The sequence below is a fragment of the Trachemys scripta genome, chromosome 7, assembly GCF_013100865.1.
Source record: "Trachemys scripta elegans isolate TJP31775 chromosome 7, CAS_Tse_1.0, whole genome shotgun sequence".
NCBI classification, from domain to species: Eukaryota; Metazoa; Chordata; order Testudines; family Emydidae; genus Trachemys; species Trachemys scripta.
Window position 1 is genome coordinate 99,734,599 of NC_048304.1, and position 26,322 is coordinate 99,760,920.

At 44.1% G+C, this 26,322-nt stretch overlaps 1 protein-coding gene across 2 annotated transcripts in view; it reads right to left on the minus strand.

The window, feature by feature from the left end:
• Positions 1-1,510, minus strand: part of PPP2R2D (protein phosphatase 2 regulatory subunit Bdelta) — a 40,668-nt gene extending 39,158 nt beyond the window's left edge. The window contains exons 1-2 of one of the 2 annotated variants that reach the window (XM_034775898.1): positions 1,353-1,509; positions 855-947 (exon numbers count right to left, since the gene is read on the minus strand). In XM_034775898.1, coding sequence (XP_034631789.1) covers positions 855-947; positions 1,353-1,359 — 100 coding nt within the window. In that variant the 5' untranslated portion in view covers positions 1,360-1,509. Of the gene's footprint in view, positions 1-854; positions 948-1,352 lie in introns of both variants that reach the window. The other variant, XM_034775899.1, reaches the window with a different exon arrangement.
• Positions 1,511-26,322: the final 24,812 nt, after the last annotated feature.

Genomic DNA, 26,322 nt, shown 5'->3' on the forward strand with positions numbered 1-26,322 from the left:
GGTGGCACCTTAAAGACTAACAGATTTATTTGGGCATAAGCTTTCGTGGGTAAAAACCTCACTTCTTCGGATGCATCCGAAGAAGTGAGGTTTTTACCCACGAAAGCTTATGCCCAAATAAATCTGTTAGTCTTTAAGGTGCCACCAGACTCCTTGTTGTTTTAGAAGGGATGGACTTTTTAAAGCAAAATGTTTATCGTTTTACCATTCTTATTCCAAAATGCTCTACAAGTCTAACGTATTTCAATTGCACTTAAAAAGGTACTTATTTCCTACCCAAATGTCCTTATTTATAACTTTCAAATGTCAGCAGGTATGAATAAAATCCTTGATTGCCACAGGGAAATTCTAAACACTGCTTTTGAAATTCATCCCTAATGAAGGAGCCTCCCTCTCTGCAGAAGGCAGAAACTTGACATGTCTGACTACCTTTCTTTAAAAAAAAAAAAAAAAAAAATACCACTGTCAATACCTCATCTCCCTGGTGATTATAAATGAAGAAGAGGAGGAAGCCACCTTCTCTGTTATGCTATCTTGTGAGAGCAAGCCGTTCTGAAAAGCACAGGCACTAGCTTAGTCATCGCATCCTTCTCCCCCCCGCACACACACACCCCGTCCTCCGGGATTCACACTGGGGCAGGAGAATTGCAGCACCAGCACCGGCTCCCCGCACGAGTCGGTAGGCGCGACACGTTAGACAAAAATAGGTGTTGGTGTCTGGGTCTAAGGCGGGGGCCGGGATGGATTAAAGTGAATGCGGGACTGGGAGCCACGGACACCCCCGACTGGGGACCCCTAGGACACGGCTATTCCTGCTCAACCGCGGGCCGCAGCGCCCGGACCCCCCTTCTTACCTTCCGCCACGTCCTCGTCGATAGCCCCCTTCACCTGGGAGAAGCACCACTGGAAGTCGTTACCACCTCCTCCTCCGCCACCTCCTGCCACCCCTGCGGAGACAGAGCGCGGTGAGGGCGAGCGGCGCGGGCAACCCCAACCCGGCCGAGGGCACCTGACCCCTAACCCGGCCCCAGCTCCCCCCACCAACCCTGGCCCGGCTCCTCAGTACCCGGCCCGGCTCCGTACTGGCCGGCCCGGCTCAACCCCCACCCAGCACCGGCTCGGCCCTGCCCCTCTACCAAGGCCCACACGCGGTCCGGCTCGGCCCCGAACAACCCAGCCAGCCCCACCGAGCCCGCTCGGCCTCCCATGCCCCGGATCCGCGCTGCCTGCCCAGGCCTGACTGGCTGCCCGCCCCTGTTCGGAAGGCAGAGCGCCCTCCACCCGGCCCCGACCCTAGGCCAGGCCCAGGCCTCCCCAGCTGACGGCCGCGGCGCTGCGTGCGTCTCGCTCACCTGCCATGTCGCGCAGTGTGTGTGGGGCGGGGGGCTGCGGGGCCCACGAGGGGGAGGCGCCGGCCGGGACCGGGTCAGAGCCGCCGCCGCCGCACACAGCTGCAGCCGCTGGAGGTTTTGGGGTTTCAAAATGGCGCCCATTGCCGGTCGGCCTGATCCGGTGACGTCATCCGTCTGCCTCCCTCCGGGAGGGGGAGGGGGAGCTGGGAGCGCCGGGCGGTGCAGGAAACAGGCGGAGCCGGGCCCGAGCTGTGACGGCGGGGGATACACTGGGGAGGAGGATCTGGCGAGGGCGTGGTGGGACCTAGAGGACATAGGCTGGCCGAAGGGGGTGGCCTGCTAGGCTGGGGCTGGCACCCAGGGACACAGCTTGAGGAGGGGCAGTTTATCCAACTTGAGCTGTAACCGCTCGCCAACTAGAAACCTGCTTAGCTGGGACTGGGGGATCCTGCAGCAGGAGGGGGACAGGCTGGAGTGGGGTGGCAGCCAGGGTATCACCCAGTGCTTAATTTGTGCCCGTTCTGAGCACCGACATCTCGGGGCTTGGCAATTCTGAGCCCCGGCACCTCTGCACTTGCTGTGTCAGTTATGAAACTACAGCTGTGGCTTGAGCCCCGTACCTCTTTCATGACCAATTAAGCACTGCTAATGCCAGGCCGGGGGGAACACTCCCTTCAGGCTGGGACCAAACGGGCAGAGAGGTGGTATAAGGCAGAGGTGACATGTAGGGGAGCATGAGGGGTCCAGTGTCCCCCTAGATTGGCCTGCTGGGGGGAGGGAGGGGTTCTGTCCTTTCGCTGTGCCTGCCCCCCAAGCACGCTTGGCCCCTGTCCCTGGCAGCCAGGTCCAAGCAGGGAGTGGAAGGTTGGGACCAGCAGCTTCTCATGCCAGCCATGCTGGGTCACTGTCCTGTGCAGCGTAGGAGCTGCCTGAGAGAGTCTGGCTGGGGAAGCGGTGGTGGGCTACCCCCTGCCTGGGCCTGGCTGCTGGGGACAGAGGCCAAGCAAGCTGGAGCCCCCTCTTTTCCAGGCATGTTTCTGGCTTGCTCGGCCCCTGTCCACGGCAGCTGGGCCTGGGTGGGGGGTGGCCCACTGCTGCCCCAGCCAGGCTCCCTCAGGCAGCTGCTGCACAGAGCAGCAACCTGGAGTGGCCAGCTTGAGCCACATGAGAAGTGCAGGGAAATTGGCCAAACATGGGGGGGGGGGGACGACAGTGGGAGAGGGACAGAGCCCACTCTGGCAGTAACTCTGGTTGGGTGGGGTGAGCCCTGGGCTGGGTGCAGGGCAGGGGTGAGTCACTGGGGGGCGGAGGAGACACGTGTCCTCCCCTTTAGATTGTGGGCCCCCCCTCTAATATGGGGAGACACAGATCATCTCTGGTACAAGGCAGCGAGAGAGGAGCAGGTGGGGTGAAAGGGCTGAAGTGTCACTATTGCCGTGTTTAAACACAACGCTAGCTAACCTTGTTTCTATCTCAGTTTGGCTGGTCGGTGCAGCTAATGTTGGATAAACTGTAATGAAGGCCAAAATCAGAGGTGATAGAGACACCAACTTGGTATGCAGGTCCTGTTGGGATCCTGGAAGTGGGCGGGCAGAAGCCTGGTATGCAGGTGAGAGGTAAAAGGATTGGACCTGGGAAGGTTAGTCAAACATCATCTCCACACATCTGGGCACTCAGAGACAGCATTGACAAGATTGAGCCCTGGTGGTTGCACAGCTGAGAGCAGTTGCTTAGCATTATTCTGTCAGATCAATCAGGACAGAGAGAGTAGATCTATACTGGTGTTTCCATTCTCCATGCCAGTTTATGCAGTCATTTCAGCAACACCATAATCAAAAGGCCATAAAAAGGGGTAACACTGTCAGGAAGCTATCTGGCTTCTGAGTGTATTTTTAAACAGGGGGAGTTCCACTTAGTCCACTGTCATCTGTATCCTATCATTTAAATCAGCTTCTGTACCAAATGACTTGAGGATAGCTAATGTGATGCCAATTTTTAAAAAGGGCTCCAGAGGTTGCCCTGGCAACTACAGGCCAGTAAGCCTCATTTCAGTACTGGGCAAATTGGTTGAAACTATCGTAAAGGACAAAATTGTCAGGCACACAGATGAACATAATTTGTTGGGAAATAGTCAACATTGTTTTTGTAAAGGGAAATCATGCCTCACCGATCTACTAGAATTCTTTGAGGGGGTCAACAAGCATGCGGACAAAGGAGATCCAGTGCATATAGTGTATTTAGATTTTCAGAAAGCCTTTGACAAGGTGCCTCACCAAAGGCTCTTAAGCAAAATAAACAGTCATGGGATAAGAGGAAAGGTTCTCTCATGGATTGATAACTGGTTAAAAGATAGGAAACAAAGGGTAGAAATAAATGGTCAGTTTTCAGACTGGAGAGAGGTAAATAGTGGTGTCCCCCAGGGATCTGTACTGGGTTCAGTCCTATTTAACATACTCATAAACGATCTGGAAAATGGGGTAAACAGTGAGGTGGCAAAATTTGCAGATGATACAAAACTACTCAAGATCGTTAAGTCCCAGGCAGACTGTGAAGAGCTACAAAAGGATCTCACAAAACTGGGTGACTGGGCAACAAAATGGTAGATGAAATTTAATGTTGATAAATGCAAAGTAATGCACATTGGAAAACGTAATCCTAACTATACATATACAATGATGGGGTCTAAATTAGCTGTTACCACTCAAGGAAGAGATCTTGGAGTCGTGGATAGTTCTCTGAAATCATCCACTCAATGTGAAACAGCAGTCAAAAAAGTGAACAGAATGTTGGGAATCATCAACAAAGGGATAGCTAATAAGACAGAAAATATCTTATTGCCTCTATATAAATCCATGGTACGCCCACACTTTGAATATGCGTGCAGATGTGGTCGCCCCATCTCAAAAAAGATATATTGGAATTGGAAAAGGTTCAGAAAAGGGCAACAAAAATGATTAGAGGTATAGAATGGCTTCCATATGAGGAGAGAGTAATAAGACGGGAATTTTCAGCTTGGAAAAGAGGCGACTAAGGGGGGATATAATAGAGGTCTATAAAATCATGAGTGGCATAGAGAAAGTAAATAAGGAAGTGTTATTTACTCCGTCTCATAATACAAGAACAAGGGCCCACCAAATGAAATTAATAGGTAGCAGGTTTAAAACAAACACAAGAAAGTAATTTTTCACGCAACACACTGTCAACCTCTGGAACTCCTTGCCAGAGGGTGTTGTGAAGGCCAATACTATAACGGGGCTCAAAAGGGAGCTAGATAGATTCATGGAAGATAGGTCCATCAATGGCTATTAGGTAGGATGGGCAGGAATGGTGTCCCTAGCCTCTGTTTGCCAAAATCTGGGATTGGGTGACAGGGCATGGATCACTTGATGATAACCTGTCTGTTCATTCCCTTTGGGGCACCTGCCATTGGCCAGTGTCAGAGGACAGGATACTGGGCTTGATGGACCTTTGGTCTGACCCAGTATGGCTGTTCTTAGTATGCGGGACATATTTTTGCTTTTAAATCCCCCATTAAAGGTAGATTCCTCTTTATTTTATTTTATTTTTTTTGGTGTTTTATTTATTAATGTCAATTTGCTCCTCTTTCTTTAGTCCTCTGTTCGGAATCCTGCACTCTCTGAGCTAATACCATTGACGTATTACCGAGTTTTAGCATTATCTTTATTCCTTACCCTTACACTGTTTGTTTTCTTTGAACAGCCATATGCCTTTATAGTTTTAAGGATCTGATTTAAATCCAAAATAGCAAGGAGAATTCAGAGTTGATTTACCATTCCTTGTTAAACCATGCCATTCTGGTATGGAATGAAATAGTATTATAGAAATGTATGAGTTGAAGGGACCTCGAGAAGTCATCAAGTCCAGCCCCCTGCTCTGTGGCAGGACCAAATAAACCTAGACTATCCTGACAATTGTTTGTCCAATCTGTTCTTAAAAATCTCCAATGCTAGGAGTACTGCTCACATTTCCCACTTGGAACAAGGTTCCCTTTCACATACAACAGTATTCTGTCCATCTTTCTTCCCAAGTGATTTTTTTCCTCTTAATAAATGCTCACAAAATGTATTTTTTTAATGCTCACAAAATGTATTTTTGAAGTCCTTTATTTATGTGCAGGGACATTATAGACAATGGCATCTGCAAACTTCTGTCTGCTGCCCTGCCAGTGTACATCAACCATGATCTATTTTAGAGAGACCAGTCTTAGAACAGTTTAGTCTCTGTGTCCATTCAAAACCTTGGCCTATGAAAAGTGCACTAATAACGTGTAATTTTTTCCTAGCTAATGCCTTGCACAGCTAATCTATAGTATGAGTCACCCAAGAAGTTTAATTTATACAACTTTATACACAAATGGTACTTTCATGGAAAAATGCCCCGAATCTTTCATTTTAAAAAGGAAAATGGTGTCAGTGTATATTAGAATCCCTTAAAAATCCTTTAGGCCTTAATTAATTAAATGCAGCATACCACTGAAGTTGCATGTTATTTATTAATGCCAATTGGATTTCCTATTTTAAAATGTTCTTTTTTTAAAAAAACTTCACCCTGGAATGATACAACATGAAATAATAATATGGACCCTAATCTTGAAAGCTAATCCACGCAGGTGCTACTGTGGGCTCCACATGAGCTCAGGAGTCCACCCAGGCATATCATCCTGCAGGATGTGGGCCACAGATGTATCTTCTAGAGGCCCAAATCTCCATTTAATTCTGACAAAGTCATATTGACATTATAAATGTAGGACAAATGTACTAATGTAATTTCAATTCATATTAATAGGAACAACATGTTTTTAAACTAGTATAAAACCAATGAATACTTCTTAGGAATAATAGACTGGGTTACAGACCACATTTTATTTATTGATTCTCCCCTAGTCTCATTTATCTAGTTTTCCTGTAGACTGGTTTGTTTGATTAAATATACAATGAAAAAGAAGACACCTGTGTTATGAAAGAGCCATTGCAACGCCATAGTTAAAGTTGCTTTCTGTTTTGCACTTAAAGTGAGAGTTTAACCTATGTTTTATATGAGAAACACAGTAAGTGAAATGCTGACCCTATTGAAGTCAATAGAGGTATGTCTACACTGCATCTGGGAAGTGTGATTCCCAGCATGGGTAGACAAAACAGCATTGTGGATGTTGTGGCACAAGCGGCGGCTTGGGCTAGCCAATCGATCTCGGACGCAGGGGGTTGGGCTGGTCTGGACTTGGGCAGCGAGTCCAAGCCACCACTATTGCCATAATGTCCACCCTGCTCTTTTTAGCACACTGACTTGAACGGAGCTAGCACAAGTCTGTCTACCTTTGTTGGGAATCATATGTCCCAGCTGCAGGGTAGACATTCCCTAAGAATCTTGTCATTAAGTTCAGTGAAGACAGGATTTCACCTAGTGTATCTGCCCCCAATTTTCAGTCAGAATCTCTCTCTCAAGAAGATTGGTTAATTCATAAATATCTAAGGCTCATAATTTTTTGAACTGCTCTAGCTTAAAATGTATGTAATGAGAGTTTGGGCTCCCTGGCGTTATGCAATCATTTTGTTACATAAATAAAAAATAGCATTCTTTGTCATAATCTTTATGTGCTACAGGTACCCAATGGAGGATATATGTGAATGTGACTTTTCCAGAAATGTGCAAAACAGATAGTAGGCCAGAAAGTTTAGGAGAACTCTGGTTGGTTGATGGTGGTGGGAAGATTGGAATAGAGAATGTGGGAAGCCTGATATACTTACTGGTATAGGTTGTGATGTTTTGTCTGTGTTGTTGTGTGGTGGTTCTAATGGTGAGCTGTCTCTCTCTGGGTGAGACAGGAAAAGGTATGTACTCTTAGATGCCTTAACTTTTGTGGTTATATGTTAACATGTTACGTATGTAACAATAGCTCGCAGCATAGCATTTTTGTGTGTCAGTATATCTATGGAGTGAACTAGCTGCTTTACACATGTTGTATAATAGCATATGAGTCTCTAGGTTTCAGTTGAGAGGATATGAATATTTACACAAGTAAGCATGTTCTGGCAGCATCATGAGAACCACAAATCCAAAACGTAGGGCCCTGAGGATATGTGTAGACACATTCAGTATTCCAATTCATGGGTTTTATATATTTGAAGAATTTCACACAATTTTAGTAGAAAAATGTTTTTATTAAATACATACATAGGTGCTGGAACTAAGGGTGTCAGGATTGCTGTTGCATCCCCTGGCTAGAAGTGGTTACCATCATATACAGGGTTTACAGTCTGGTTCTGTCATAACTATAAAGGGAAGGGTAACAGCCCTCCTGTGTACAATACTATAAAATCCCTCCAGGCCAGAGACTCCAAAATCCTTTTACCTGTAATGGGTTAAGAAGCTCAGATAACCTGGCTGACACCCAAAGGACCAATAAGGGGACAAGATACTTTCAAATCTTGGTGGGGTGAGGGATTTTGTTTGTGCTCTTTGTTTTGGGGGGAGTTCCCTCTTGGGACTAAGAGGGACCAGACATCAATCCATGCTCTCCAAATCTTTCTGAACAAGTCTCTCATGTTTCAAACTTGTAAGTACAGCCAGGCAAGGCGTGTTAGTTTTATCTTTGTTTTCTCAACTGGTAAATGTACCTTTTGCTACGATGTTTACCTCTGTTTGCTGTAACTTTGAACCTAAGGCTAGAGGGGGTTTCTCTGGGCTCTTTAAGTTTGATTACACTGTAAAGTTATTTTCCATCCTGATTTTACAGAAATGATTTTTACCTTTTTCTTTAATTAAAAGCCTTCTTTTTAAAAACCTGATTGATTTTTCCTTGTTCTAAAATCCAAGGGGATTGATCTGGACTCACCAGGAATTGGTGGGGGGGAAGGAAAGGGTGGGAATGTTTAATTCCTCCTTGTTTTAAGATCCAAGGGGTTTTGGATCAGTGTTCACCAGGGAGTTTGTGGAAGAGTTTCTCAAGGCTACCCAGGGAAGGGAGTTAGCCCATTGGGAGTGGTGGCAGCGGACCACATCTAAGCTGGTAGTTAAGATTAGAAGTTTTCATGCAGGCCCCCACATCTGTACCCTAAATTTCAGAGTGGGGAAGGAGCCTTGACAGGTTCAATGGCTCTCGGCACCCCCACTATAAAAATTGTTCCAACACCTATGAATACATATGCACAGCACTGATCTGCATGACCTATTTATTTATTTACTTTGTTAGAATGTTACACTAACTTAGACTATTTTCCTGTTGTTATGTAAACTTTCTCAACTTACAGCTTGATTTCAAGACAATTCTGAAAAGTGGTATGGTGGAAAGTGAGAGGGCATGATCAGATATTTAGATTGTAAGCTCTTTGGGACAGGGACTGTCTTTTTCTGTTTTTGTGCAGCACCTAGCACAATTTTGTCCTGGTCCATGACGGAGGCTCCTAAGTGCCATAATACAAATTAATAATAATAATAATAAATATTGATAAGAAATAACTTAGTCAGTCATCATACTTGTATTTATTTGTATGCTATAAACCTGTTTAAAATGCTGCAAAGGTTGCTGGGTTTTGCTTACATCTGTGAAATATTGCACTCTGCTCACTCCCTCAGGCTGTGAAGTTATTTTTACCAAATGCCAGTGGAATTTTTTTCATATGTAAAACATAGACGATATACTATTAATTACCAGATGAAAGAAGGGTTAGGGTTTGAGGCCATAGGTTGCTTAGCAGTGTCCAGAGAGACAAAGCCCTAGCATTCAGCATCTGTATTTACTGTAATGCAAAAAAAGTGCTTTTATTAGCTACCTCTACCCCAGCACTGGGCTGAGAACTGGTGAGCAGGATGAAAAGTGGGCATGATGGAAAAAAAAAAAAAAAAAAGAAAAGGGGGTGGGGGAGGCAAGAGGATGGTATGATCCATGAACCTCTTGGTGCCAGCTGGCAGAGGGATCCCTGGGGTCAGATGTATACATAAGAATTCACTAGGGTGGCATGTGAGCCAGTAGCCTCTTGGTCATCATAATCACTGTGAAATGTATGGATGGATAATACAGTATTTAAAGGTGTTGTGTGTCTGTATAGAGAATTTTGTTCTTAAGGCAGGTAACCAGGAAGTTATGCATCTTGTACAGGTTCCTTTCAAGCAGGAGGTAACAGACACTTATCTCTCTGTCTGGTCATGTGTGATGTGTGTCTTGGACATTGTTTGTCTCACAACGGATACCTATTTGTATACTGAGCCAAATGTGAAAAGGTGTTAGGATTGAGCCTGCCTGGGGCCTGCACAACTGAGAGCGGTTGCCCCAAACCATTGTGTAGGATCGCTCAGAACAGAATGAGCAGGTGCTTCTGTTCACCCAGGCCAAGTCCCATGAGTTGAGCAACATCCTGTGATCAACAATGTCAAAGGCCACTGAAATATCTGGAAGCGTCAGGCAGTGCATCTTTCCTCTGTCCAATATCCTAGGGAGATTCTTGACCACCCAAATTAGTACAACGTCCTATCTGAAGTCTAATTGGATTATATGCAGTACATAGGTATTAATTTAAGGGAAGAACTATAGCTCACAGATATCTCATTTAAATTACCTTTGCCCCCCAGATTCATGACCCTTGTTGTAATTGTGGGAAGAAAAGAAAAGAACACAGTTCTATATGCTTTTTTATGGATTTCATTATACGTTAAAGAAACTTAAAATTAAACTTTCAGCGGAAGACTAATTACTATACCTTTTACTAAACTAAGTAAGAATTAAACACACAGTTGACAAATCAAAGTTACAACATAAATTGAATAAATAAGCCTATTAACAATGATATGGAATGGAATCACAATCAGATCATTAGATGAATACAGTCAAGCTTCAGATCTTGAAATTAACACACTACATGATTCTTTCAAATACTAACCCTGGAAATTTAAGGAGGCATAGTTTACTTTTCATTCCTTTGAAGCAATATCTAGATTCCTGCAAGGTTGCCATAAATTGAATGACTTCCCTACCTTATCCACTGCGATAGAGTAGTCAGCAAATCTTAATCTTCCCTTGTGGGCACAGTGGTAAATGCAGGCATGTTTTTACAATCCAGGGCAGCACAAGGTGATTTGAGGTAGAACTTGCTTAGGACTTGGATACACACTTGCTATTACTTAACACACATGCCTTCACATCTTAAAAAGTGTTAGAGGGAAGATCAGGAATACAGTGATCACAAATCCCAATGATCACAAAATACAAAAAGAAAAAAGGTTACTTAGAGAAAGAATTCTCTAGCTTTCATAGTCTTTGGAGCATCAAAGTCAGGACTGGAGTTCAGGGGACATGGTGATGTGTTTGGTATCTCATGCTGGCTGGCTTTCTCTGGGCACTTGGCTGGTCAGGCTGGCATGGCCTGTGGAATTTTGGCATCCTGTTTCCTTTGAACTTGCGTCGGGAAAGCAGAGGCATTGGCTTTTCTTGATGTTGCAGTGGCCCAGGAGGATCACACCATCTTCTATATTTACCTGGTACTTAGAGGTTGCAATTCTTACTTGCTCCATTCTCATGGCACCTTCCTGGAGATATGAGGAAATTCGGGGATCACAGATCTCACCCCAGTAATGTGTGTGAATCAGGGTTAATGGTGGGCAAGCTTGAATTTGTCAGTTTGGAAAATCCTCTCCTTTTACTGGCAGTCCTTTGACAGTATCCATCACCATACTGCAAACCAGATGTACTTCCAAAAAGTGTAAAAAGCATGGGATTTAATGGTAGATGACTTCACAGACATGATTTCAGGCCCTCTTTTGCCCCCCACACATCTTCTCTGAGTTCAATAGGGGGGTGCAGATGGTGACAAGTTCCTCAAGTGTCCTACATATTCTGGATGTGATCAATGACCTAATGAGAACTATTTGAGTACAATACCTCACACTTGTCAATATTTCATTCTCTCTGCATTTCTCAAAGTATTCTGGGCTTTTTACCGACGGGGCAACAGTTTGTAGCTTCACCAGATAAAGGTTCACCTCTTTGCAAAGTTGACAGAGCTGTCTGCGATCCTGTTACTAGAAGTTCCACTTAAACTAAAAAGAACTAGTTTATACGTTATAAAGAAAATTGAAATTTATATATTAGTCCTTGCTCACAAAAGGCTATTTCCCTCATAATGATGTCCATGAAACTTCTGGATATGACTTGTTGAAAGAGTTGTCCTGACATCTTCTCAACTCTTTCCTAGGTAAGTGAAGTTTGAGCCTGGAAGACAGGTGGGAAGGATATTGGTATCCAAAGTTGTTTTCTTTAGCAGAGGGTTGACCGCACCTTGTTTTGCCAGCTATTTGCTCTGACATGTCTTCTAATAAATGACCCAATTTCATCAGCCAGGACAGGCACAGATCCAGTTCATATGAGGCATACTGCTTGCATCATCACTAGAATTTCAGACATGTATCTCATGTCAACTCTAGAATCAAATTAAATTCTCCTCAGTTCACTTGAAAGTTATTTCATTTTCCACAATGGTTCTTTGCTTTTCCCTGCCCATAGTTTACCTCTGCCAGTGTGCTGGAGGGGCAGTACTCAGCACCGTTCTAATCAGTTGCTATAGTAAATGTGCTACCCATTTTTTTTTATTCAGTGCGAATAGCAAGCAAGAGTACCCAGGTGAATCACAGGGGTATGTCTACACTACAAAACAAAACAAAAAGCACCTGCTGCAGAGAGTCTCAGAACTGCCTTGGGCTGGCAAGGCTCACGCTATGGGGATAAAAATAACAATGTAGATATTCCTGCTCAGACTGGAGCCTGAGCTCTGATACCAGGCAAGGGGTTGATGGGTGTCAGAGACCGGACTCCAGCCCAAGCAGGAATGTCTACACTGTTATTTTTAGCCCTGTAGCGTGAGCCCAAGTCAGTTGACCCAGGATCTGAGATTTGCTGCTGCAGATGGATTTTTTTTTTTTTTTTTTTTCAGTGTAGACATCCTCAATATTACCTTTCCACTTAAAGGTATTAACTTTATTAACTTAATTAAATTAACTAAATTAACTTAATAGAAACTCATTATTTTTCTATTTTGTCACCTACTATGTCTTATAATTCATGCTGTAGAATGCAGATTGATTCCCTGAATTTAAAGTTCTGATTCGTAAAGAAAACTTTTCTTTGTATTTGTAATTCACCATAATGGAAGGGATTGTCCATTATGCCATTTTAAGACCTACAACAGTGAGAACTTCTGTGAGGTAATTTTAACATGCAGTTGACGTACGAGGAGCATCTGTCTATGACATTTCATAATCAAGATGCCATAGAAGGGCACAGTCTTTAGTTTGAAGGGAATTGCTCATCCTCTTGATGCTTCCATGACTGAAGTAAAAATGAGCTTGATTTCACAATTCTCTTAGAAGACAAAAGAGAGACATATTAGTGAATTAGTCATAATTGTAATAATTATTGTAATAAGATTTCTATTCTGTGATACTTTGCTAAATGTCACAGTTACATCCCCACCCAGCTACAGCTCCTTCATTCTCTGGAGCCTAATTAAAACTGCAGAAAAATTCCAAACATTTTTGGGTTTGCCCAGCCCTACCTAGATTCTAAATGCAACGTGTGTCTTTTCCAGGGCAGAAGAAATGTTATAAACCTGTCACAGCTAAGTTGTGAGTCATTTCTTTAGTTAGGTGTGGTTCCTGTTACTCCACTTGTACTCTAAAACCAAGAAGACAGTCACTATCTGGGATTGATAACCAAGGCAGATTTAGCATGACAGCACTCATACGTTCAGACCTTTTCTACCTGTATAAGGCAGTAAAATGGATATTTAAAAAAAGACGTATTTGTGTTTTGCAGAGGGAGCAACTAGAGCCTTTAAGGGTGTGGGTCTCCAAAACATCCTTCAAAATCTGAAGAATATTTGTTTCAGAAACTTTACCACAGCATTCTGCTCTAAACATAGACCAAATATTTGTTTGCCTGAATATAAACAGTTTATAAATATGGTGCAGAAGTCTGCAAAAGGCCTTTACTGAGGGGAAAAAGAAAAATGACATAATCATGGATGGCAGCCTGATCATGTCTCTTTTTTGCTGGAACTTTTCTACTTTGGGTGTAGTAAACAAGGGCCAATTTATTGAATAGTAACTTTTAATTTGGCCTTTAAACAGATACATTTATTTTCTTAATTTTCCTTTGGTTTGTCTGAGCAACCGCTGGAAGAGGTTAAGGCCCCTGCAAAGGAAACAGCCTCCCAGAATAAATTTTTAATTGGACATGAAGTGAAATTAACATCCTTTATCTTAATCTTGTGACTGCATTTCACAGCGATGTCAGTTCTTATATTCAGTGTGCACATCTGCATGCTGATTTCAGTTGTAGGAAATAAGTTTTTGGATGACACCCACATATTCCCATTGGAGTAAAGAAGTGCTGTACATACTGCTACAGTTGGTTCAAATGCAGAAGCAGACTATTTCTTCACTCTCCAGAACATACTATGCCAAGGCTGGCAAAATTTCTTCCCCTGCTACTTTTCCCTTAGCCATTACTCCCTAAATAAATATTTAAGAGCAGTAGAAAGTTGATGTAGATATATTGGTGTACTCTGGAATTCTGATCAGAAAAAAAAAAAGTTAAATAATTTAGTGAAGCTGAGAAGCAATTGTATTTAAAAAAAATATGAATCTGGCAAACTGGAGATGTGGGACTAAATGGATAAAACTCTGGGATCCTCTTAGAGCCAGAAGCAGGCATACTGGCTAATGGACCTTGTCCAATGTGTTACCCCAAAGGGCGTAAGGTAACGCTTCAGAGAGAAAATACTCGCGAAATGGCAGGGGGAAAGATAGAAAAGGAAAGCCCCATATCTCAGAAGAGCAGAATCGGCTCCTTTCCGTGTCTATCATCGGTGGATTTAGCTTACAATAAGGGTGTCCCTCCCTCCCTGTGTAATGTAATAAAAATGAAGAAAAGACAAGGTAATATGGTGCAAACAAAGGTAAGTGTATTAAGGGTAAAGGTACAGAAAACTGGGGAAAATGGGGGAAGAAACACAAACTTAACCATACAGTGATTCAGTGACTGGCTTTAGGAGCTTGAAGCTCAGACCTACAAAACCTCCCTTGGCATTCAGAAAAACAATAAATGAAACCCCAATACAGAAACTTTTCCTATGATTTAAGCGCAGTGGACACAGGATACAGGTGCAAAGCCCTGGACCTTCTACTCTCCTGCTGATTTAGAGCCTTCGAGGAGGACTACTGGGGAGTCCCAACGACTGTTGGATTTCATCGCAGGCGGGAAGACCCTCTGGCATGATGGACACTAGGAAAGCAGGACCCTCTACAGATAAAATGGATTCGGTTTGCTGTGGTGGGGATAGTGATGACAGGCCTCTCCTTTCTCAACCTTGCTGCGGGATAGATGGTACTCTTCTCTCTAGCTCTGGAGCATTAGGAAAACCCGACCATGCACACGCTGCCACTGGACTGGACAGCCCTGTGCAGGCTCTGAGCCAGATCTTATATAATCTCTAATGCAGGAAAAGCTGGTTCAGTCCAGTTTGAGCCAGAGGATGCCAGTGTCTAAGTTGTAAACAAGTTTGCTTACTAAGATGGAGTCCAAGGGTCATAGTTCATATACTCCATACTAAATTCTATTGAAGCCAGTGATTTACTTAACATTACTTCAAAAATACATTATTAAAATACCTAATTGAACATATTAAACAACACCAACATTGTTTTTATACCTAACAAATGGTATGATGCCAGCTTGCTTATTGTACAGAAAGTCATCCATCAGCCATTTTGAAAATGTTTGCCCTTTCAATATAAATTAAGCTCTCAAACTACATAGAAAAGGTACTATGCAGATATGAAGTCTTGGATTCTAGTGCAGAAATAATGGATCCAATTCGGCTATGAAGTGAGCAGGAACCAGTTGATGACAGGGCTAAATTTGGCTCTATTGAAAGAAAAGAGCATTTAAATTATTATTGGATATTGCTAACAGAGTTTGAGGTCAGCTACTGGTTTGACATGATGTGTGGGCTACTTTGAAATTTTAAATAATTGAAACATACTTAATAATTGAAACAATCTTGCTATTGTCTGTTGTATATTCCATGCATCTATTCGCAGTAGCGATGGCTAACAGTAGTATAAATATAAAAATAGAGAATAACATAAAACAGAGTATGCAGTCCATATTTTAGAAATTAGTGGTATCTCAATCTAGATGTATATATCATGATCAACAGTTAAGTTGAAGACATGCAGCAGCAGTCTTAGCAACAACAGTTTAGGACCCAGGGCTTTTGGTTTTTTAAAATGCAGACCTTATGAGCTAAGAGACTCTTCATTAATTGTCACTAGGGGCATAGGCAATGTGGAAAATTGCAATAAGCAGGTTAAATGTGAAAATCCCATTTGTTTCAATAGGAATTAGGCAACTAACCTGCTTACACACTTAGGAAAATCCAATTAGTTGGCTGTCTGTGTCTTAAGGCACCTAAATACCTTTTGAAAACCAGGTTCTGTGGGCCAGATTTTCTAAATGGCTTGCACACAGTTTCCTACGCAAAAATATGTGCATGATTGTACACCTAATTTGTGTTCATTTACCAAACTGAGTATTTGTGGATTCAGTTTTCTGGTTAGACATATAACTGGCTATTTGCATATATAGATATAATTGTGGCAATTTATTTATTACATAATTCTATGTGCATCTGCATCCCCAGTTTTGACTATCAAGTTAATGGGCATAAATAAGACCCATAGCACATAAGAGGCACTGTGTGCCAAATTCTTCTTGTACTGTATTGAAAAATGACTCCATGGAATCAGCATTCTCTCTGCAGGAAAGTAACAACTGTATGTTGTTATGAAATGAAAGGAGGAACGCTTCCTCACACAGGTAATAATAAATGGTAAAAAGTTGATGGCACTCTGTGATGCTTCCCAGGCGTGCATAGAGTTGTGAGACCCCTCACTACTACCCGCCCTTTATGTGAGGCAGCCTTGTCTCTGCCTGCTATGGGTCTGCTCTCTGACTTCATCAGCCATGAGCAACACAAGCACTGTCCTGTAGGCCTACGCAGACCCATCTCTCTCTCTCTCAACAGGTTAGAGATAGGCACACTCCAACCCCTGAGACCTCCAGGTGTCCTCCTGGAATGTCCAAATCCTCACACACACCATATTCACAAAGTCACTGCTTCCAAAGAAGCAGTAGATTCATAGATTCTAGGACTGGAAGGGACCTCGAGAGGTCATCAAGTCCAGTCCCCTGCCCGCATGGTAGGACCAAATACTGTCTAGACCATCCCTGATAGACATTTATCTAACCTACTCTTAAATATCTCCAGAGATGGAGATTCCACAACCTCCCTAGGCAATTTATTCCAGTGTTTAACCACCCTGACTGTTAGGAACTTTTTCCTAATGTCCAACCTAGACCTCCCTTGCTGCAGTTTAAGCCCATTGCTTCTTGTTCTATCCTTAGAGGCTAAGGTGGACAAGTTTTCTTCCTCCTCCTTATGACACCCTTTTAGATACCTGAAAACTGCTATCATGTCCCCTCACAGTCTTCTCTTTTCCAAACTAAACAAACCCAATTCTTTCAGCCTTTCTTCATAGGTCATGTTCTCAAGACCTTGACACACTTTACCGGTTACACCTCACATCACTGGTCCACTGGACACACAGCACCTAGATGTGTTTATAGTAAAAACAAATGAACATTTATTTAACAAATTATAGAGATTCAAGTAATGAGAAGTAGAAATATTGGAAACAAATGGTTACATATAAAATAAAACCATAACACATATACTAGAACCTAGACTTACTTAATGAGATATTTTCAAGTCTTGTAGAACAATGCTCACCCAAAATCCTTCCTGAATTGGGCCCTAGGTGTAGGCATAGGTTGCCTGTACTTTAATCTGGCCCTACCTATTTCATACACCATGCAGAATGTGCATAGGGCTGCAGGCGCCACTGGCTCTTAAAGTCATCTTCATGGCCCATTGTTCTGACTATATCACAGCCTATTTAAGTCCTTTCACTAGCTCTCCCACTTCCAACACAAGTGCCTTACTTTCAAAGTCCTCTACAAACTTTCAAAGTCCTGTACAATTTAGCCCCACACTCAGGAGTGGCAAAAGTGCCCTAAAAGTGTGTGTGGGGGCACAGGTGCTTGAACTGTGGCCCCACCCCTCTCCATGCCGTGCTGCCCCCACACCACCCTTTCTCCCTGACCCCCTGCCCTCCCGCCACCCATTCCCACTGAGGCCCCGCCCTCTCATCGCTCCTTCTCCATGAGCCCCCACCCTCATGCCATTCCTTCCCCTCAGGGCCTGCCCTCACACTGCCTCTTCTCCCCAAGCCCAGAGCCGGCTCCAGGCACCAGCCAACCAAGCATGTGCTTGGGGTGGCTCCTTATAATGGGCGGCCAATGTTGGGATGGTGGGGGGCGCTCGCGTTTTTTTTGTTCGCGGGGCGGCACTCGAGGGTGGTTTTTTTTTTTGTTTCGGTGGCGTGACACTGGGGGGGGGGGCTTCGGGGGGGGGGGCCCGGGGGGGGGGGGTTTGGGCGGCGCGGCATGGGCCGGCGCTTCGCTCTGGGGGTTTGGGCGGCCCAGCATAGTGCTCCAGGGGAGCGGGGATTTGGGCGGCCCTGCGCGGAGCTCGGAGGTTTGGGTGGCCCAGCCCGGCGCTTGGGGAGTGGTTTGGCCCGTGCAGCGCAGTGCTCCGGGGGTTTGGGCGGCCCAGCCTGACCCGGCGCTCGTGAGGGGGTGGGGGTTTGGCTGGTGCGGCATGGCGCTCTGGGGGTTTGGCCAGCCCGGTGCGGCCCTCCAAGGGTTTGGCCGGCCCTGCGAGGTGCTCAGGGGGGAGGGCGGGGGTTTGGGCAGCCCGGTGCGGCCTCGGGGATTTTTGGCAGCCCAGTGTGGCGCTCGGGGAGGGGGGGTTGGGCGACCCGGCGTGGCAGTCGGGGATGGGGGTTTCGGTGGCCTGGCGCGGTGCTGGGGGCGGTCGTCGGCGTGGCTCTTCGGGGGGGGGTTATGGCAGGGCGGCGCTCTTCTTTTTTGCCTGGGCCGGCAAAAAAGTTAGAGCCGGCCCTGCCCAAGCCCCTGCCCTCACACTGCCCTTTCCCCCTGAGGCCCTGCTCCCGTGCTGCCTCTTCCCTCCAAGACCCCACCCCTCTTGCCTTGCTCCTCTCTGCCCCCGCCCTGTTGCTCGCCCTTATGGCCGGTAAAAAGTAAGGGAGCCATAGCCTCCTGACACTCCCTGTTGCGGCACCCCTGCCCACACTGCCTAGCCAATCTATTTTATAGCAAGGCTTACTCTTACCTTCACACTGCCATAGGTACTAATACTGATCTCTTGCCTTGTGGAAGCACTCCATCCAAAATTCAGGCAGTCTGAAATTTAGGCATTAGACACATGACAGCTAGTTAAATGAGATTCTGTACACCACAGTAATTCTAGAGAGAAGTGAAAGAGAGGAAGGTTGGTCTTGAGATTAAAACACTAGAGTGGGACTTTAAGAGCTGTGGGTTCTGTTCCTGGCTCTGCTACAAACTTCTTGTGCTACCTTGGCAGAGTCACTGAGGCCAAAGTTTTGAGAATCATCATGTGGGAGAAATTCCCAGTTTACCAGCAGAACCTTTTGAAAATGTCTTGTGTGACCAGTGGAGATAAAGTCCAACAGCTCTCATGAGGTGCCCCAAGGGGAAAGGTTCAGGAGGCAAGTCTTCAAAGTCTTCTCTTCCTCCTGTCTGTGATTGGCCTTTGTAGGAAAGGGCTGAGAAAAACAGCAAGGGGTAATGAAGGGGGAGCTGTGGATTATCGGCGTAAGAAAAGCTGTGACTCCCTGCCATCATCATAAGACTCTCCTGCTGGTGCTGAGGAGCAAGGAAAAAGTGTCTGTATTATATGCTCCTTTTGAAGTCATTTGGCAGCAAGCCAAATAACACTTTTCAAAAAGAGGTAGGAGATAGGAGCAGCCTAACTTCATCAATGGCCTCTGGCCTGTTTGCTAACCACAAATGTAAAGTGCAGAAATATGAGGGTGAATGAATGAGGAAGGGGATAGACTAAACTGTCAGTGACTTGGAGTGGCTTGGTGGGCTGACAGGAGACAGAGCCTTGAATAGGGAGTGAAGAGAAAAAATATCCAGATATAGGATCATAACCTGGGTGTGTGCCAAAAGGGCCAGGACATAGAAAAGCAGCAGCCTCAGTGCCTCCTTCAGAGCTGGGAGGCATGGGAGAGCACTTTGAATGTAGAATGAGTGAATACTATTATGCCATTAGTGTGTTGTATGGCTATGAGACTCAGCATTTTTTGTTGCCTATTCCCTTTATCACATCACAAAACCGTGCATCTGTCTGTCTCACACAATTAGATTATGTGAAGTACTTATTGTTTTCACTGTCATATGGACTGCCAATAACATATCTAGATAAAGTTGTGCAGTCAAACAGAATACAAAATCGGCCATTAGTCACTATGCTGTAACACCAGTAGCCTTCTATTTATGCCAAGCTGTGTCTAAGTAGTTGGTATAGATTGAATAGTGCTTAACAAAAAAGCAGTTTCTTACGTAGCTTTATCATTTCTATTTGACAGCTTGAACGTTTGTCAGTTGAAATGTCTGTCGTTGGTATTTATTAGTAAATGAATAGACAACTTTTGCTAGTCAGCGTGTTTAAGATGTAGCGAGTAAAAAATTCATGACCAGATCTGATATTCTGGAGCACCAGAACACTTCTTTTCTAATACCGATTTTATTTTGTTATCATAGAAATTGAAATATGGAAAAGATCTGTCAGGTCATCACCCTCCTGATACAGTATTATGCACTACAGTATATTATCTAGTTCTGTGACTTATATGGTTTTAAATAAAATTGGTGAATCAGGCATTACAATATATGAGCAAACTCCTGTTCATTTAGCTATGAGTAGACTCACCACAGGCACACTGCTTGCGACTGAGTTTAGCATAGCAGCCCATTAGTTATGGTATTAGTTTAGCTATGAGTAGACTCACCACAGGCACACTGCTTGCGACTGAGTTTAGCATAGCAGCCCATCTGGTGCTTCCTTTCCCTCCAGTAGCAGCTCTGGCACTGTGGTGGCCTCTCTATTTGTGACTTTGCCCTCCAGCCAGGTCACTTAAAAGTTTCTCCCCTTCCAACATATCAAAGTCCCACAAATAAACAGTCCAGTGCCTTTATAACAAGGTCTTCACCCCAACTCCAGGCCTTAAATGGCCATAAGATATTGTGGGGAAATGAAAAAAAAGTTATAAAAGAACAACAAGCATCTAGAACAATTAACTGGTGAAAACAATTTTGTAATACTGAATGACTGTACATCCACTAGGTTTAATGCAGCTGATGGAAATCTTTCCTGTCTAGACCTGGGAATTGTGCCAAGTAGTATAGCAAGCAAATGCAGTTAGGAAGTCCATAAAGAGGAGGGAATGGGAGGTGATCACTTCCTTGTACTTATGGTATATCAAGGTAAAGGCAATGTTAAGGAAGGAAGAAGGCCCCCTACTTGGAAAATAACAAAAGCAAACTGGGAACTATTTAGAAGCAAAGGTAATAAAAATATGAATGGATAATGTGATGACATTGAGGAATTTGGTAGCAATATGACTAAGGGAGTCATAATGGCAGCAGAATTAACTAGACCTAATATATCAAGTTACCCTAAAGGTAGAAATCACGTACTATGGTGGAATGAGGAGTGTAAAAAAGCATTTATGGAAGGAACAACACATATAAGAAACCAAAAAATATAATGAATAGTGAGGACTTAATGAAATATAAAATAAACAAGGCAATTATGCAAAGGGCTATTAAAAAGGAAAAAAGAAAGCTGGAGAAAGTCCTATGAAAAAATCAAGATACTAAAACAAGGGCAGTATATAGGTAGTTGAGGACAATTAATCGAATACAGAGGAAGAGCAATTCTATACCAGGCCTCATCGTAGAAAGCCATTAGAGCTTTTAATCCATTGAAGAAAAAGCAGAAGCCCTAGCAGAAATATTCCATGACATTAGTAATAGTGAAAATCAGAGTATAGAAATCCGCATGAGGAAGAAAAAATCATTAAAGGGAATCATGAGACCTGGAAGAGATGGGAGGAAGATGAGGATACAATATTTAACGAAAAATTCTGTATGCGAAAACTTCAAAAAGCTATATCTAAAAACAAAAATTCTGCACCAAGCAAGGATGATATATGTAACAAAATGCTAAAACACTTGGATGAAGAGAGTCTGAAAATACTGCTAAAACTGTACAACAGTATATGGGGAAAAGGTGAGCTACCAATGAAGTGAAAACATGCAGTTGTAGTCCCAGTGTGGAAACCTGGTAAGCTGCAAACTAGCCCTAATGTGTACAGGCCAATTGGGGTACAAATGTTGTAAGTGAGATTAATACATGCAGCAGTTTACAAGCATTCCATAAGTCTAAACACTGAATACATTTTTATACCTATTTTAACAATACTAAGATGCAGGTGAGCCAGACTGGCCCCAGCTATGTATTTGTTAGTGTTCTGCTGAAGCCTTGCATGAGCTGGCACCTGGTCTGCCAGCATCACGCATGTCAGTCTTTGACCATAATCCTTTGGGAATTTAGTACCTTGTATTAGGACTGTTTGTTTATCAAAGCTTCCTGAGCCACCACAAATCCTTAAATCTTATTTTGAGATCAAATGTCAGCTTGAATGATGGGATGATTCTGAGAACTAAATAAGGCATGTGATTATCCGAGACAATAAAAATTTTTCCCTTAAATCATTATATATTAAAACATACATTTGTTTTCTTCCTGTTGCTTTGATAGTCTGAGAGTTCAAAAATATCTTATTGCTTTTTAAAATTATATTTGCCATAACTCATAACCTGTACTGCCAGAGCACTCCTGTGTTCCATTATCTTTTATACCTGTTACCCTCTCTTTTAATAGTTATGGAAGAAAATAGCTTGTATTAGCTACAATTCTGTTGATCTTTAACAAGGTGTTGCTATCTATATTGTAGTTAGAGATCTACATAATGTTCTGGTTCCTAAAATTCATTTCTGGATGAATGGTGCCCTCTGCTGCCTGAGAATCATAGCTTCAACCTGTATATGAATTTCACACTTTGAAACCAATTACAGTGTAGTTCCCCTCTGCTTTGTAATACTTCAGATTGTCATTGAGACAGATTAGGGTTCTCCAGGGCCGGCCCACAACATTTTGGCACCTGAGGCGGGGAGCTCAAATGACGCCCCCATGCCTCCTCGCTTGGGCCAATACTTTGAAAGGTCTCAATTCTGCCTTCTTCCTGTTCTATTCCTTTCATGGTACTGCTCTGCTACCTACCCCAATAAAGGAGAACTAACAACTTAAAATGCCTTGTTCAAAAATTTTAAGTGACACAACTGCCAAACACCTGAACAGCAAATGTAACTTTTCTTCTCTTCATCGTAAACACTGGCATTTTTATCTGTTTGAATAATCAAAATGGTGCTTTCTGTGCCTTCTTGGTTGCAAAGATTTGAACTGCTTCCTGCTGAAGGTCCACAGTATGGGCCAGTTCATGCTCTATTGAGATGGTTTCAAGGCCGTCCAGCCTTTCCTGTGTCATTCTGGAGCGTAAATGTGTTTTTATTAACTTCAGCTTGGAGAAGCTGCTTTCTCCACTGGCAATTGTTACAGGAAGTGTTAGAAGTATGCGCAGAGCAACAAAAGCATTTAGAAAGAGGGTGGTCATCTTATTTGTGCACATATATTACAGAACAGCCTTTGGAGTTGATCCTGCTGAAATGTATCTTGAAAGGGCTTTCAGTTCATCACCTAAATCACTCGCCTCAACATCGTGCATGTCATCATGTGTCAACTCTGTCTCTAGTGCCCTGCATTGCTGGTGTAGGTCTTCAGATATAGCGAGGAGTTTTGGAATATCATACAACATCCCAAATATACTGCTTTGTTCCTTAAGCTGCATGAAATATTCTTCAACTGACTGTACTGCACAATCTAGCACCTGGTTAAAGAATTCAACTTTGAATTGTTGTTTGGGGTCTCTTATGGGATTATCCCATGCCTGGTAATCAAAATGTCTTCTTCTTCAGTGATTCTTGTATTCTTGAATGGGTGGGAAAATAGCTTCAGTGTGAAGTTCCTCTGCCAACTTCTGTGCACTCTTCAGAACATTTTGAAATCCCTCATCTGACCGGTAAGATTGTAGGTATGACTTTGCTTTGTCCAGTTGTTCCATTGCTCCAGATATATCAAGGACAACACCTTGGAGTCTCTTGCTTACAACATTTATTTCAAACAGCATGTCATGCCACAACACTAAGCCACACAGAAATTATGTATGTTTCTGGTAATTCCATTTCCCTCTGCCACTGTTCTCCCACAAACAGTTCCTGTCATAGCATTATCCTCCATAATGGCAATGATGGCATCATCTATCTTCCAAATTTGGTGTTTGATAGGCTTTATTGCCTCCGCTCGACTTTCTCATCATGTGGCACTCAGTGGTTTCAGTGTCAGAGAGGATGTTCCCAGATGTTGCTTCAAAATTTCCCATCGATGAGTTGATGCAGAGAAAAATACATAGATGCTTTGAATTACATTAAAATATTCAGCAGCCTCACTAGAAGCTGATGCTGCATCACTGACCAATGTATGGGAACTCCTGGGACAAATAAAGCTCAAGGGTTTAACTCTGTGTCAGCACTCCTCTGTTCTTTCCTCTCATGTTGGTACCATTATCGTACCTCTGACCTCTCATGTCAGTTATCACAATTCCTGTATCTTCCAGCTTTTTAAGAAGCACATTTGTCATACCAGCTCCAGTAGTATCATCAATGCCAATAAATTCTAGAAAATGCTCTCTGACAGTCACCATTGCAGGGACATTTTCACTAGGTTCTGTTGTTGTTACAAAACACATCATTAAAGTCATTTGTTCCATATGGCTGATGTCAGGTGTGCAGTCCAGAATAACAGAGTAATATTTGCTGACTTCCGATCTGCCACAATCTTCTGTTTGACTTTTGTTGCCAGTAACTGTGTGATCTCATTTTGAATTGTTTTTCCAAGGTAGTGGTGTGTGTACATTTCTTGATTGGTGACTCTTCTTAGCTGCTCCTGGAGTATAGCATCAAACTCAACCATCAGCTCCACAATTTGAAGGAAGTTTCCATTGTTTGGCACATATAGCTTATCTGAAGTGCCACACAGTGCTAGGTTTTGGGTAGCAAGCATTCTCACAATGGCAATGAGCCTTTTCAGAATATTTTGCCAGTAAAGAGACTCTGATGCAATCTTCTCTTGATGCTGATCATCTATGGTGGACTTTAACCTTAGTCTCATCTCAAGCTCTTTCCACCTATGGAATGCTCTCTGGTGAGTTGCTGCCTTCTCATGGCATGCCAGATTTCTAGCCAGATTTTTTCCAGTCCTTTGTTCCTGTAGAACCCAATGTGGCTGGAACATTAGACTGGAAGAGTTTGCAACAAAAACAGTATGCAGAATTCTGAGTTTCTGAGTACATAAGCCATGGCCTCTCCACTTTGTCACATTGGGGATTTCAGGCTAGTAATATGTTGTATGGAAACTTCTATTTTCATTGTCTTTGGGGAACATGAAGTTTTTCACTTGCTGTGGCCCATGCAGTACAAGGAAGTCCCTTGGGCTACTGCTCAAGTGGGTCCACAGTCCTGGATCATCTAGACTTAAGGAACTAAACTCAGCAGTAGCTGTTTTTTGCGCCTCCACCACACTCTTCTCTGATCTACACTTTTCTTCAGGAATGTGCATGGTTACATCCATTTGAGATGGAGATATGGATGCTGCAGTAGCTGCCAGGTCACCTGCACTCTGACTAACTGGGACATCAGGCATCTCCTCATCACTCACTTCCTCACTGGAGCCGGAAGGCTCACCGTGAACATTTGTGTCTCTGTGTCTCAGGAGAGCTCCTTCTTGCTTAGATAGAAAAGCTTCCTTTGCTTTCTTTCTTTTTCTGAATGCTGCCCCAGAGGGGTGTTTTCTTCTTTCACTCATGACTGCTATTCTGTGCCAGCTATAGTGACTCTCGATTGAAGGGGACAAATAAGCAGGCTGGTAGCAGAGCCTGAGTGAGGGAAGATATCAGCGTTTTAAGGGCCTAACTGGCTCCTACTACTTCAGTTGACTGCCTGTTCTCCTCAAATGGGTTCAGGGAAACAGGAAGCTCCCTGAGAAGCTGGTGTTAATCAGTCCAGGCTCCTGGGGGTGCTAGAGAGGTAAATAAGAGGGTCCTCCTCTCTCTCCCTGCAGCTCCTGCTGCTTTCTGTTATTCCCTCTCACCTTTTCTCCTGCCTGCCCTGTTATGTCTCTTGTGCCCTTCTTCCTCCAGCACAGCACTCCACCATCTCTGTGCATCTAGAGCAGAGAGAATACATATGCACCAGCAGCAGACACAATTTGCTAAACTCTGGGTTCTAGTGGCACCCCCCACCTAGGGTGACCAGATCACCCAAGTCAAATATTGGGACGTGGGGCGGAAGGGTGTGGGCCAAAAAAACCCCCCCAAAAACCCACAACCCTTCCTCCACAAGCACTGGAGGGAGGCCCCGGGAGACGCAGGGGAAGCGCGGGGCCAGGGTGAGTCAGAGTCCGGCCTGGCCCCGAGCAGGCAGGACTCAGTCGGGCAGTAGGGAGAGTAGGGGGGCAGCCCGCGGGGCTAGGCGGTGGCTGTTCTCCCCCCCTGGGCAGCGGGACTTGGGAGCAGCTGCTGCTGCAGCTCCCACTGCCGCGGGGGGAGGAAGCGGCCGATGGCCAAGCTCGGCGGCTGCAGCTCTGGCACCCGGGCCCGAACCCCCCGAGCCTGGGCCTGCTGCGGGGACCTAGCAGCATGCACGCTGCGCCCAGCCCCTGGCCAGTCGCGTCTGGGCTGCTGCCCAGCTGGTGCTATCCCGCAGCGGCCCCGG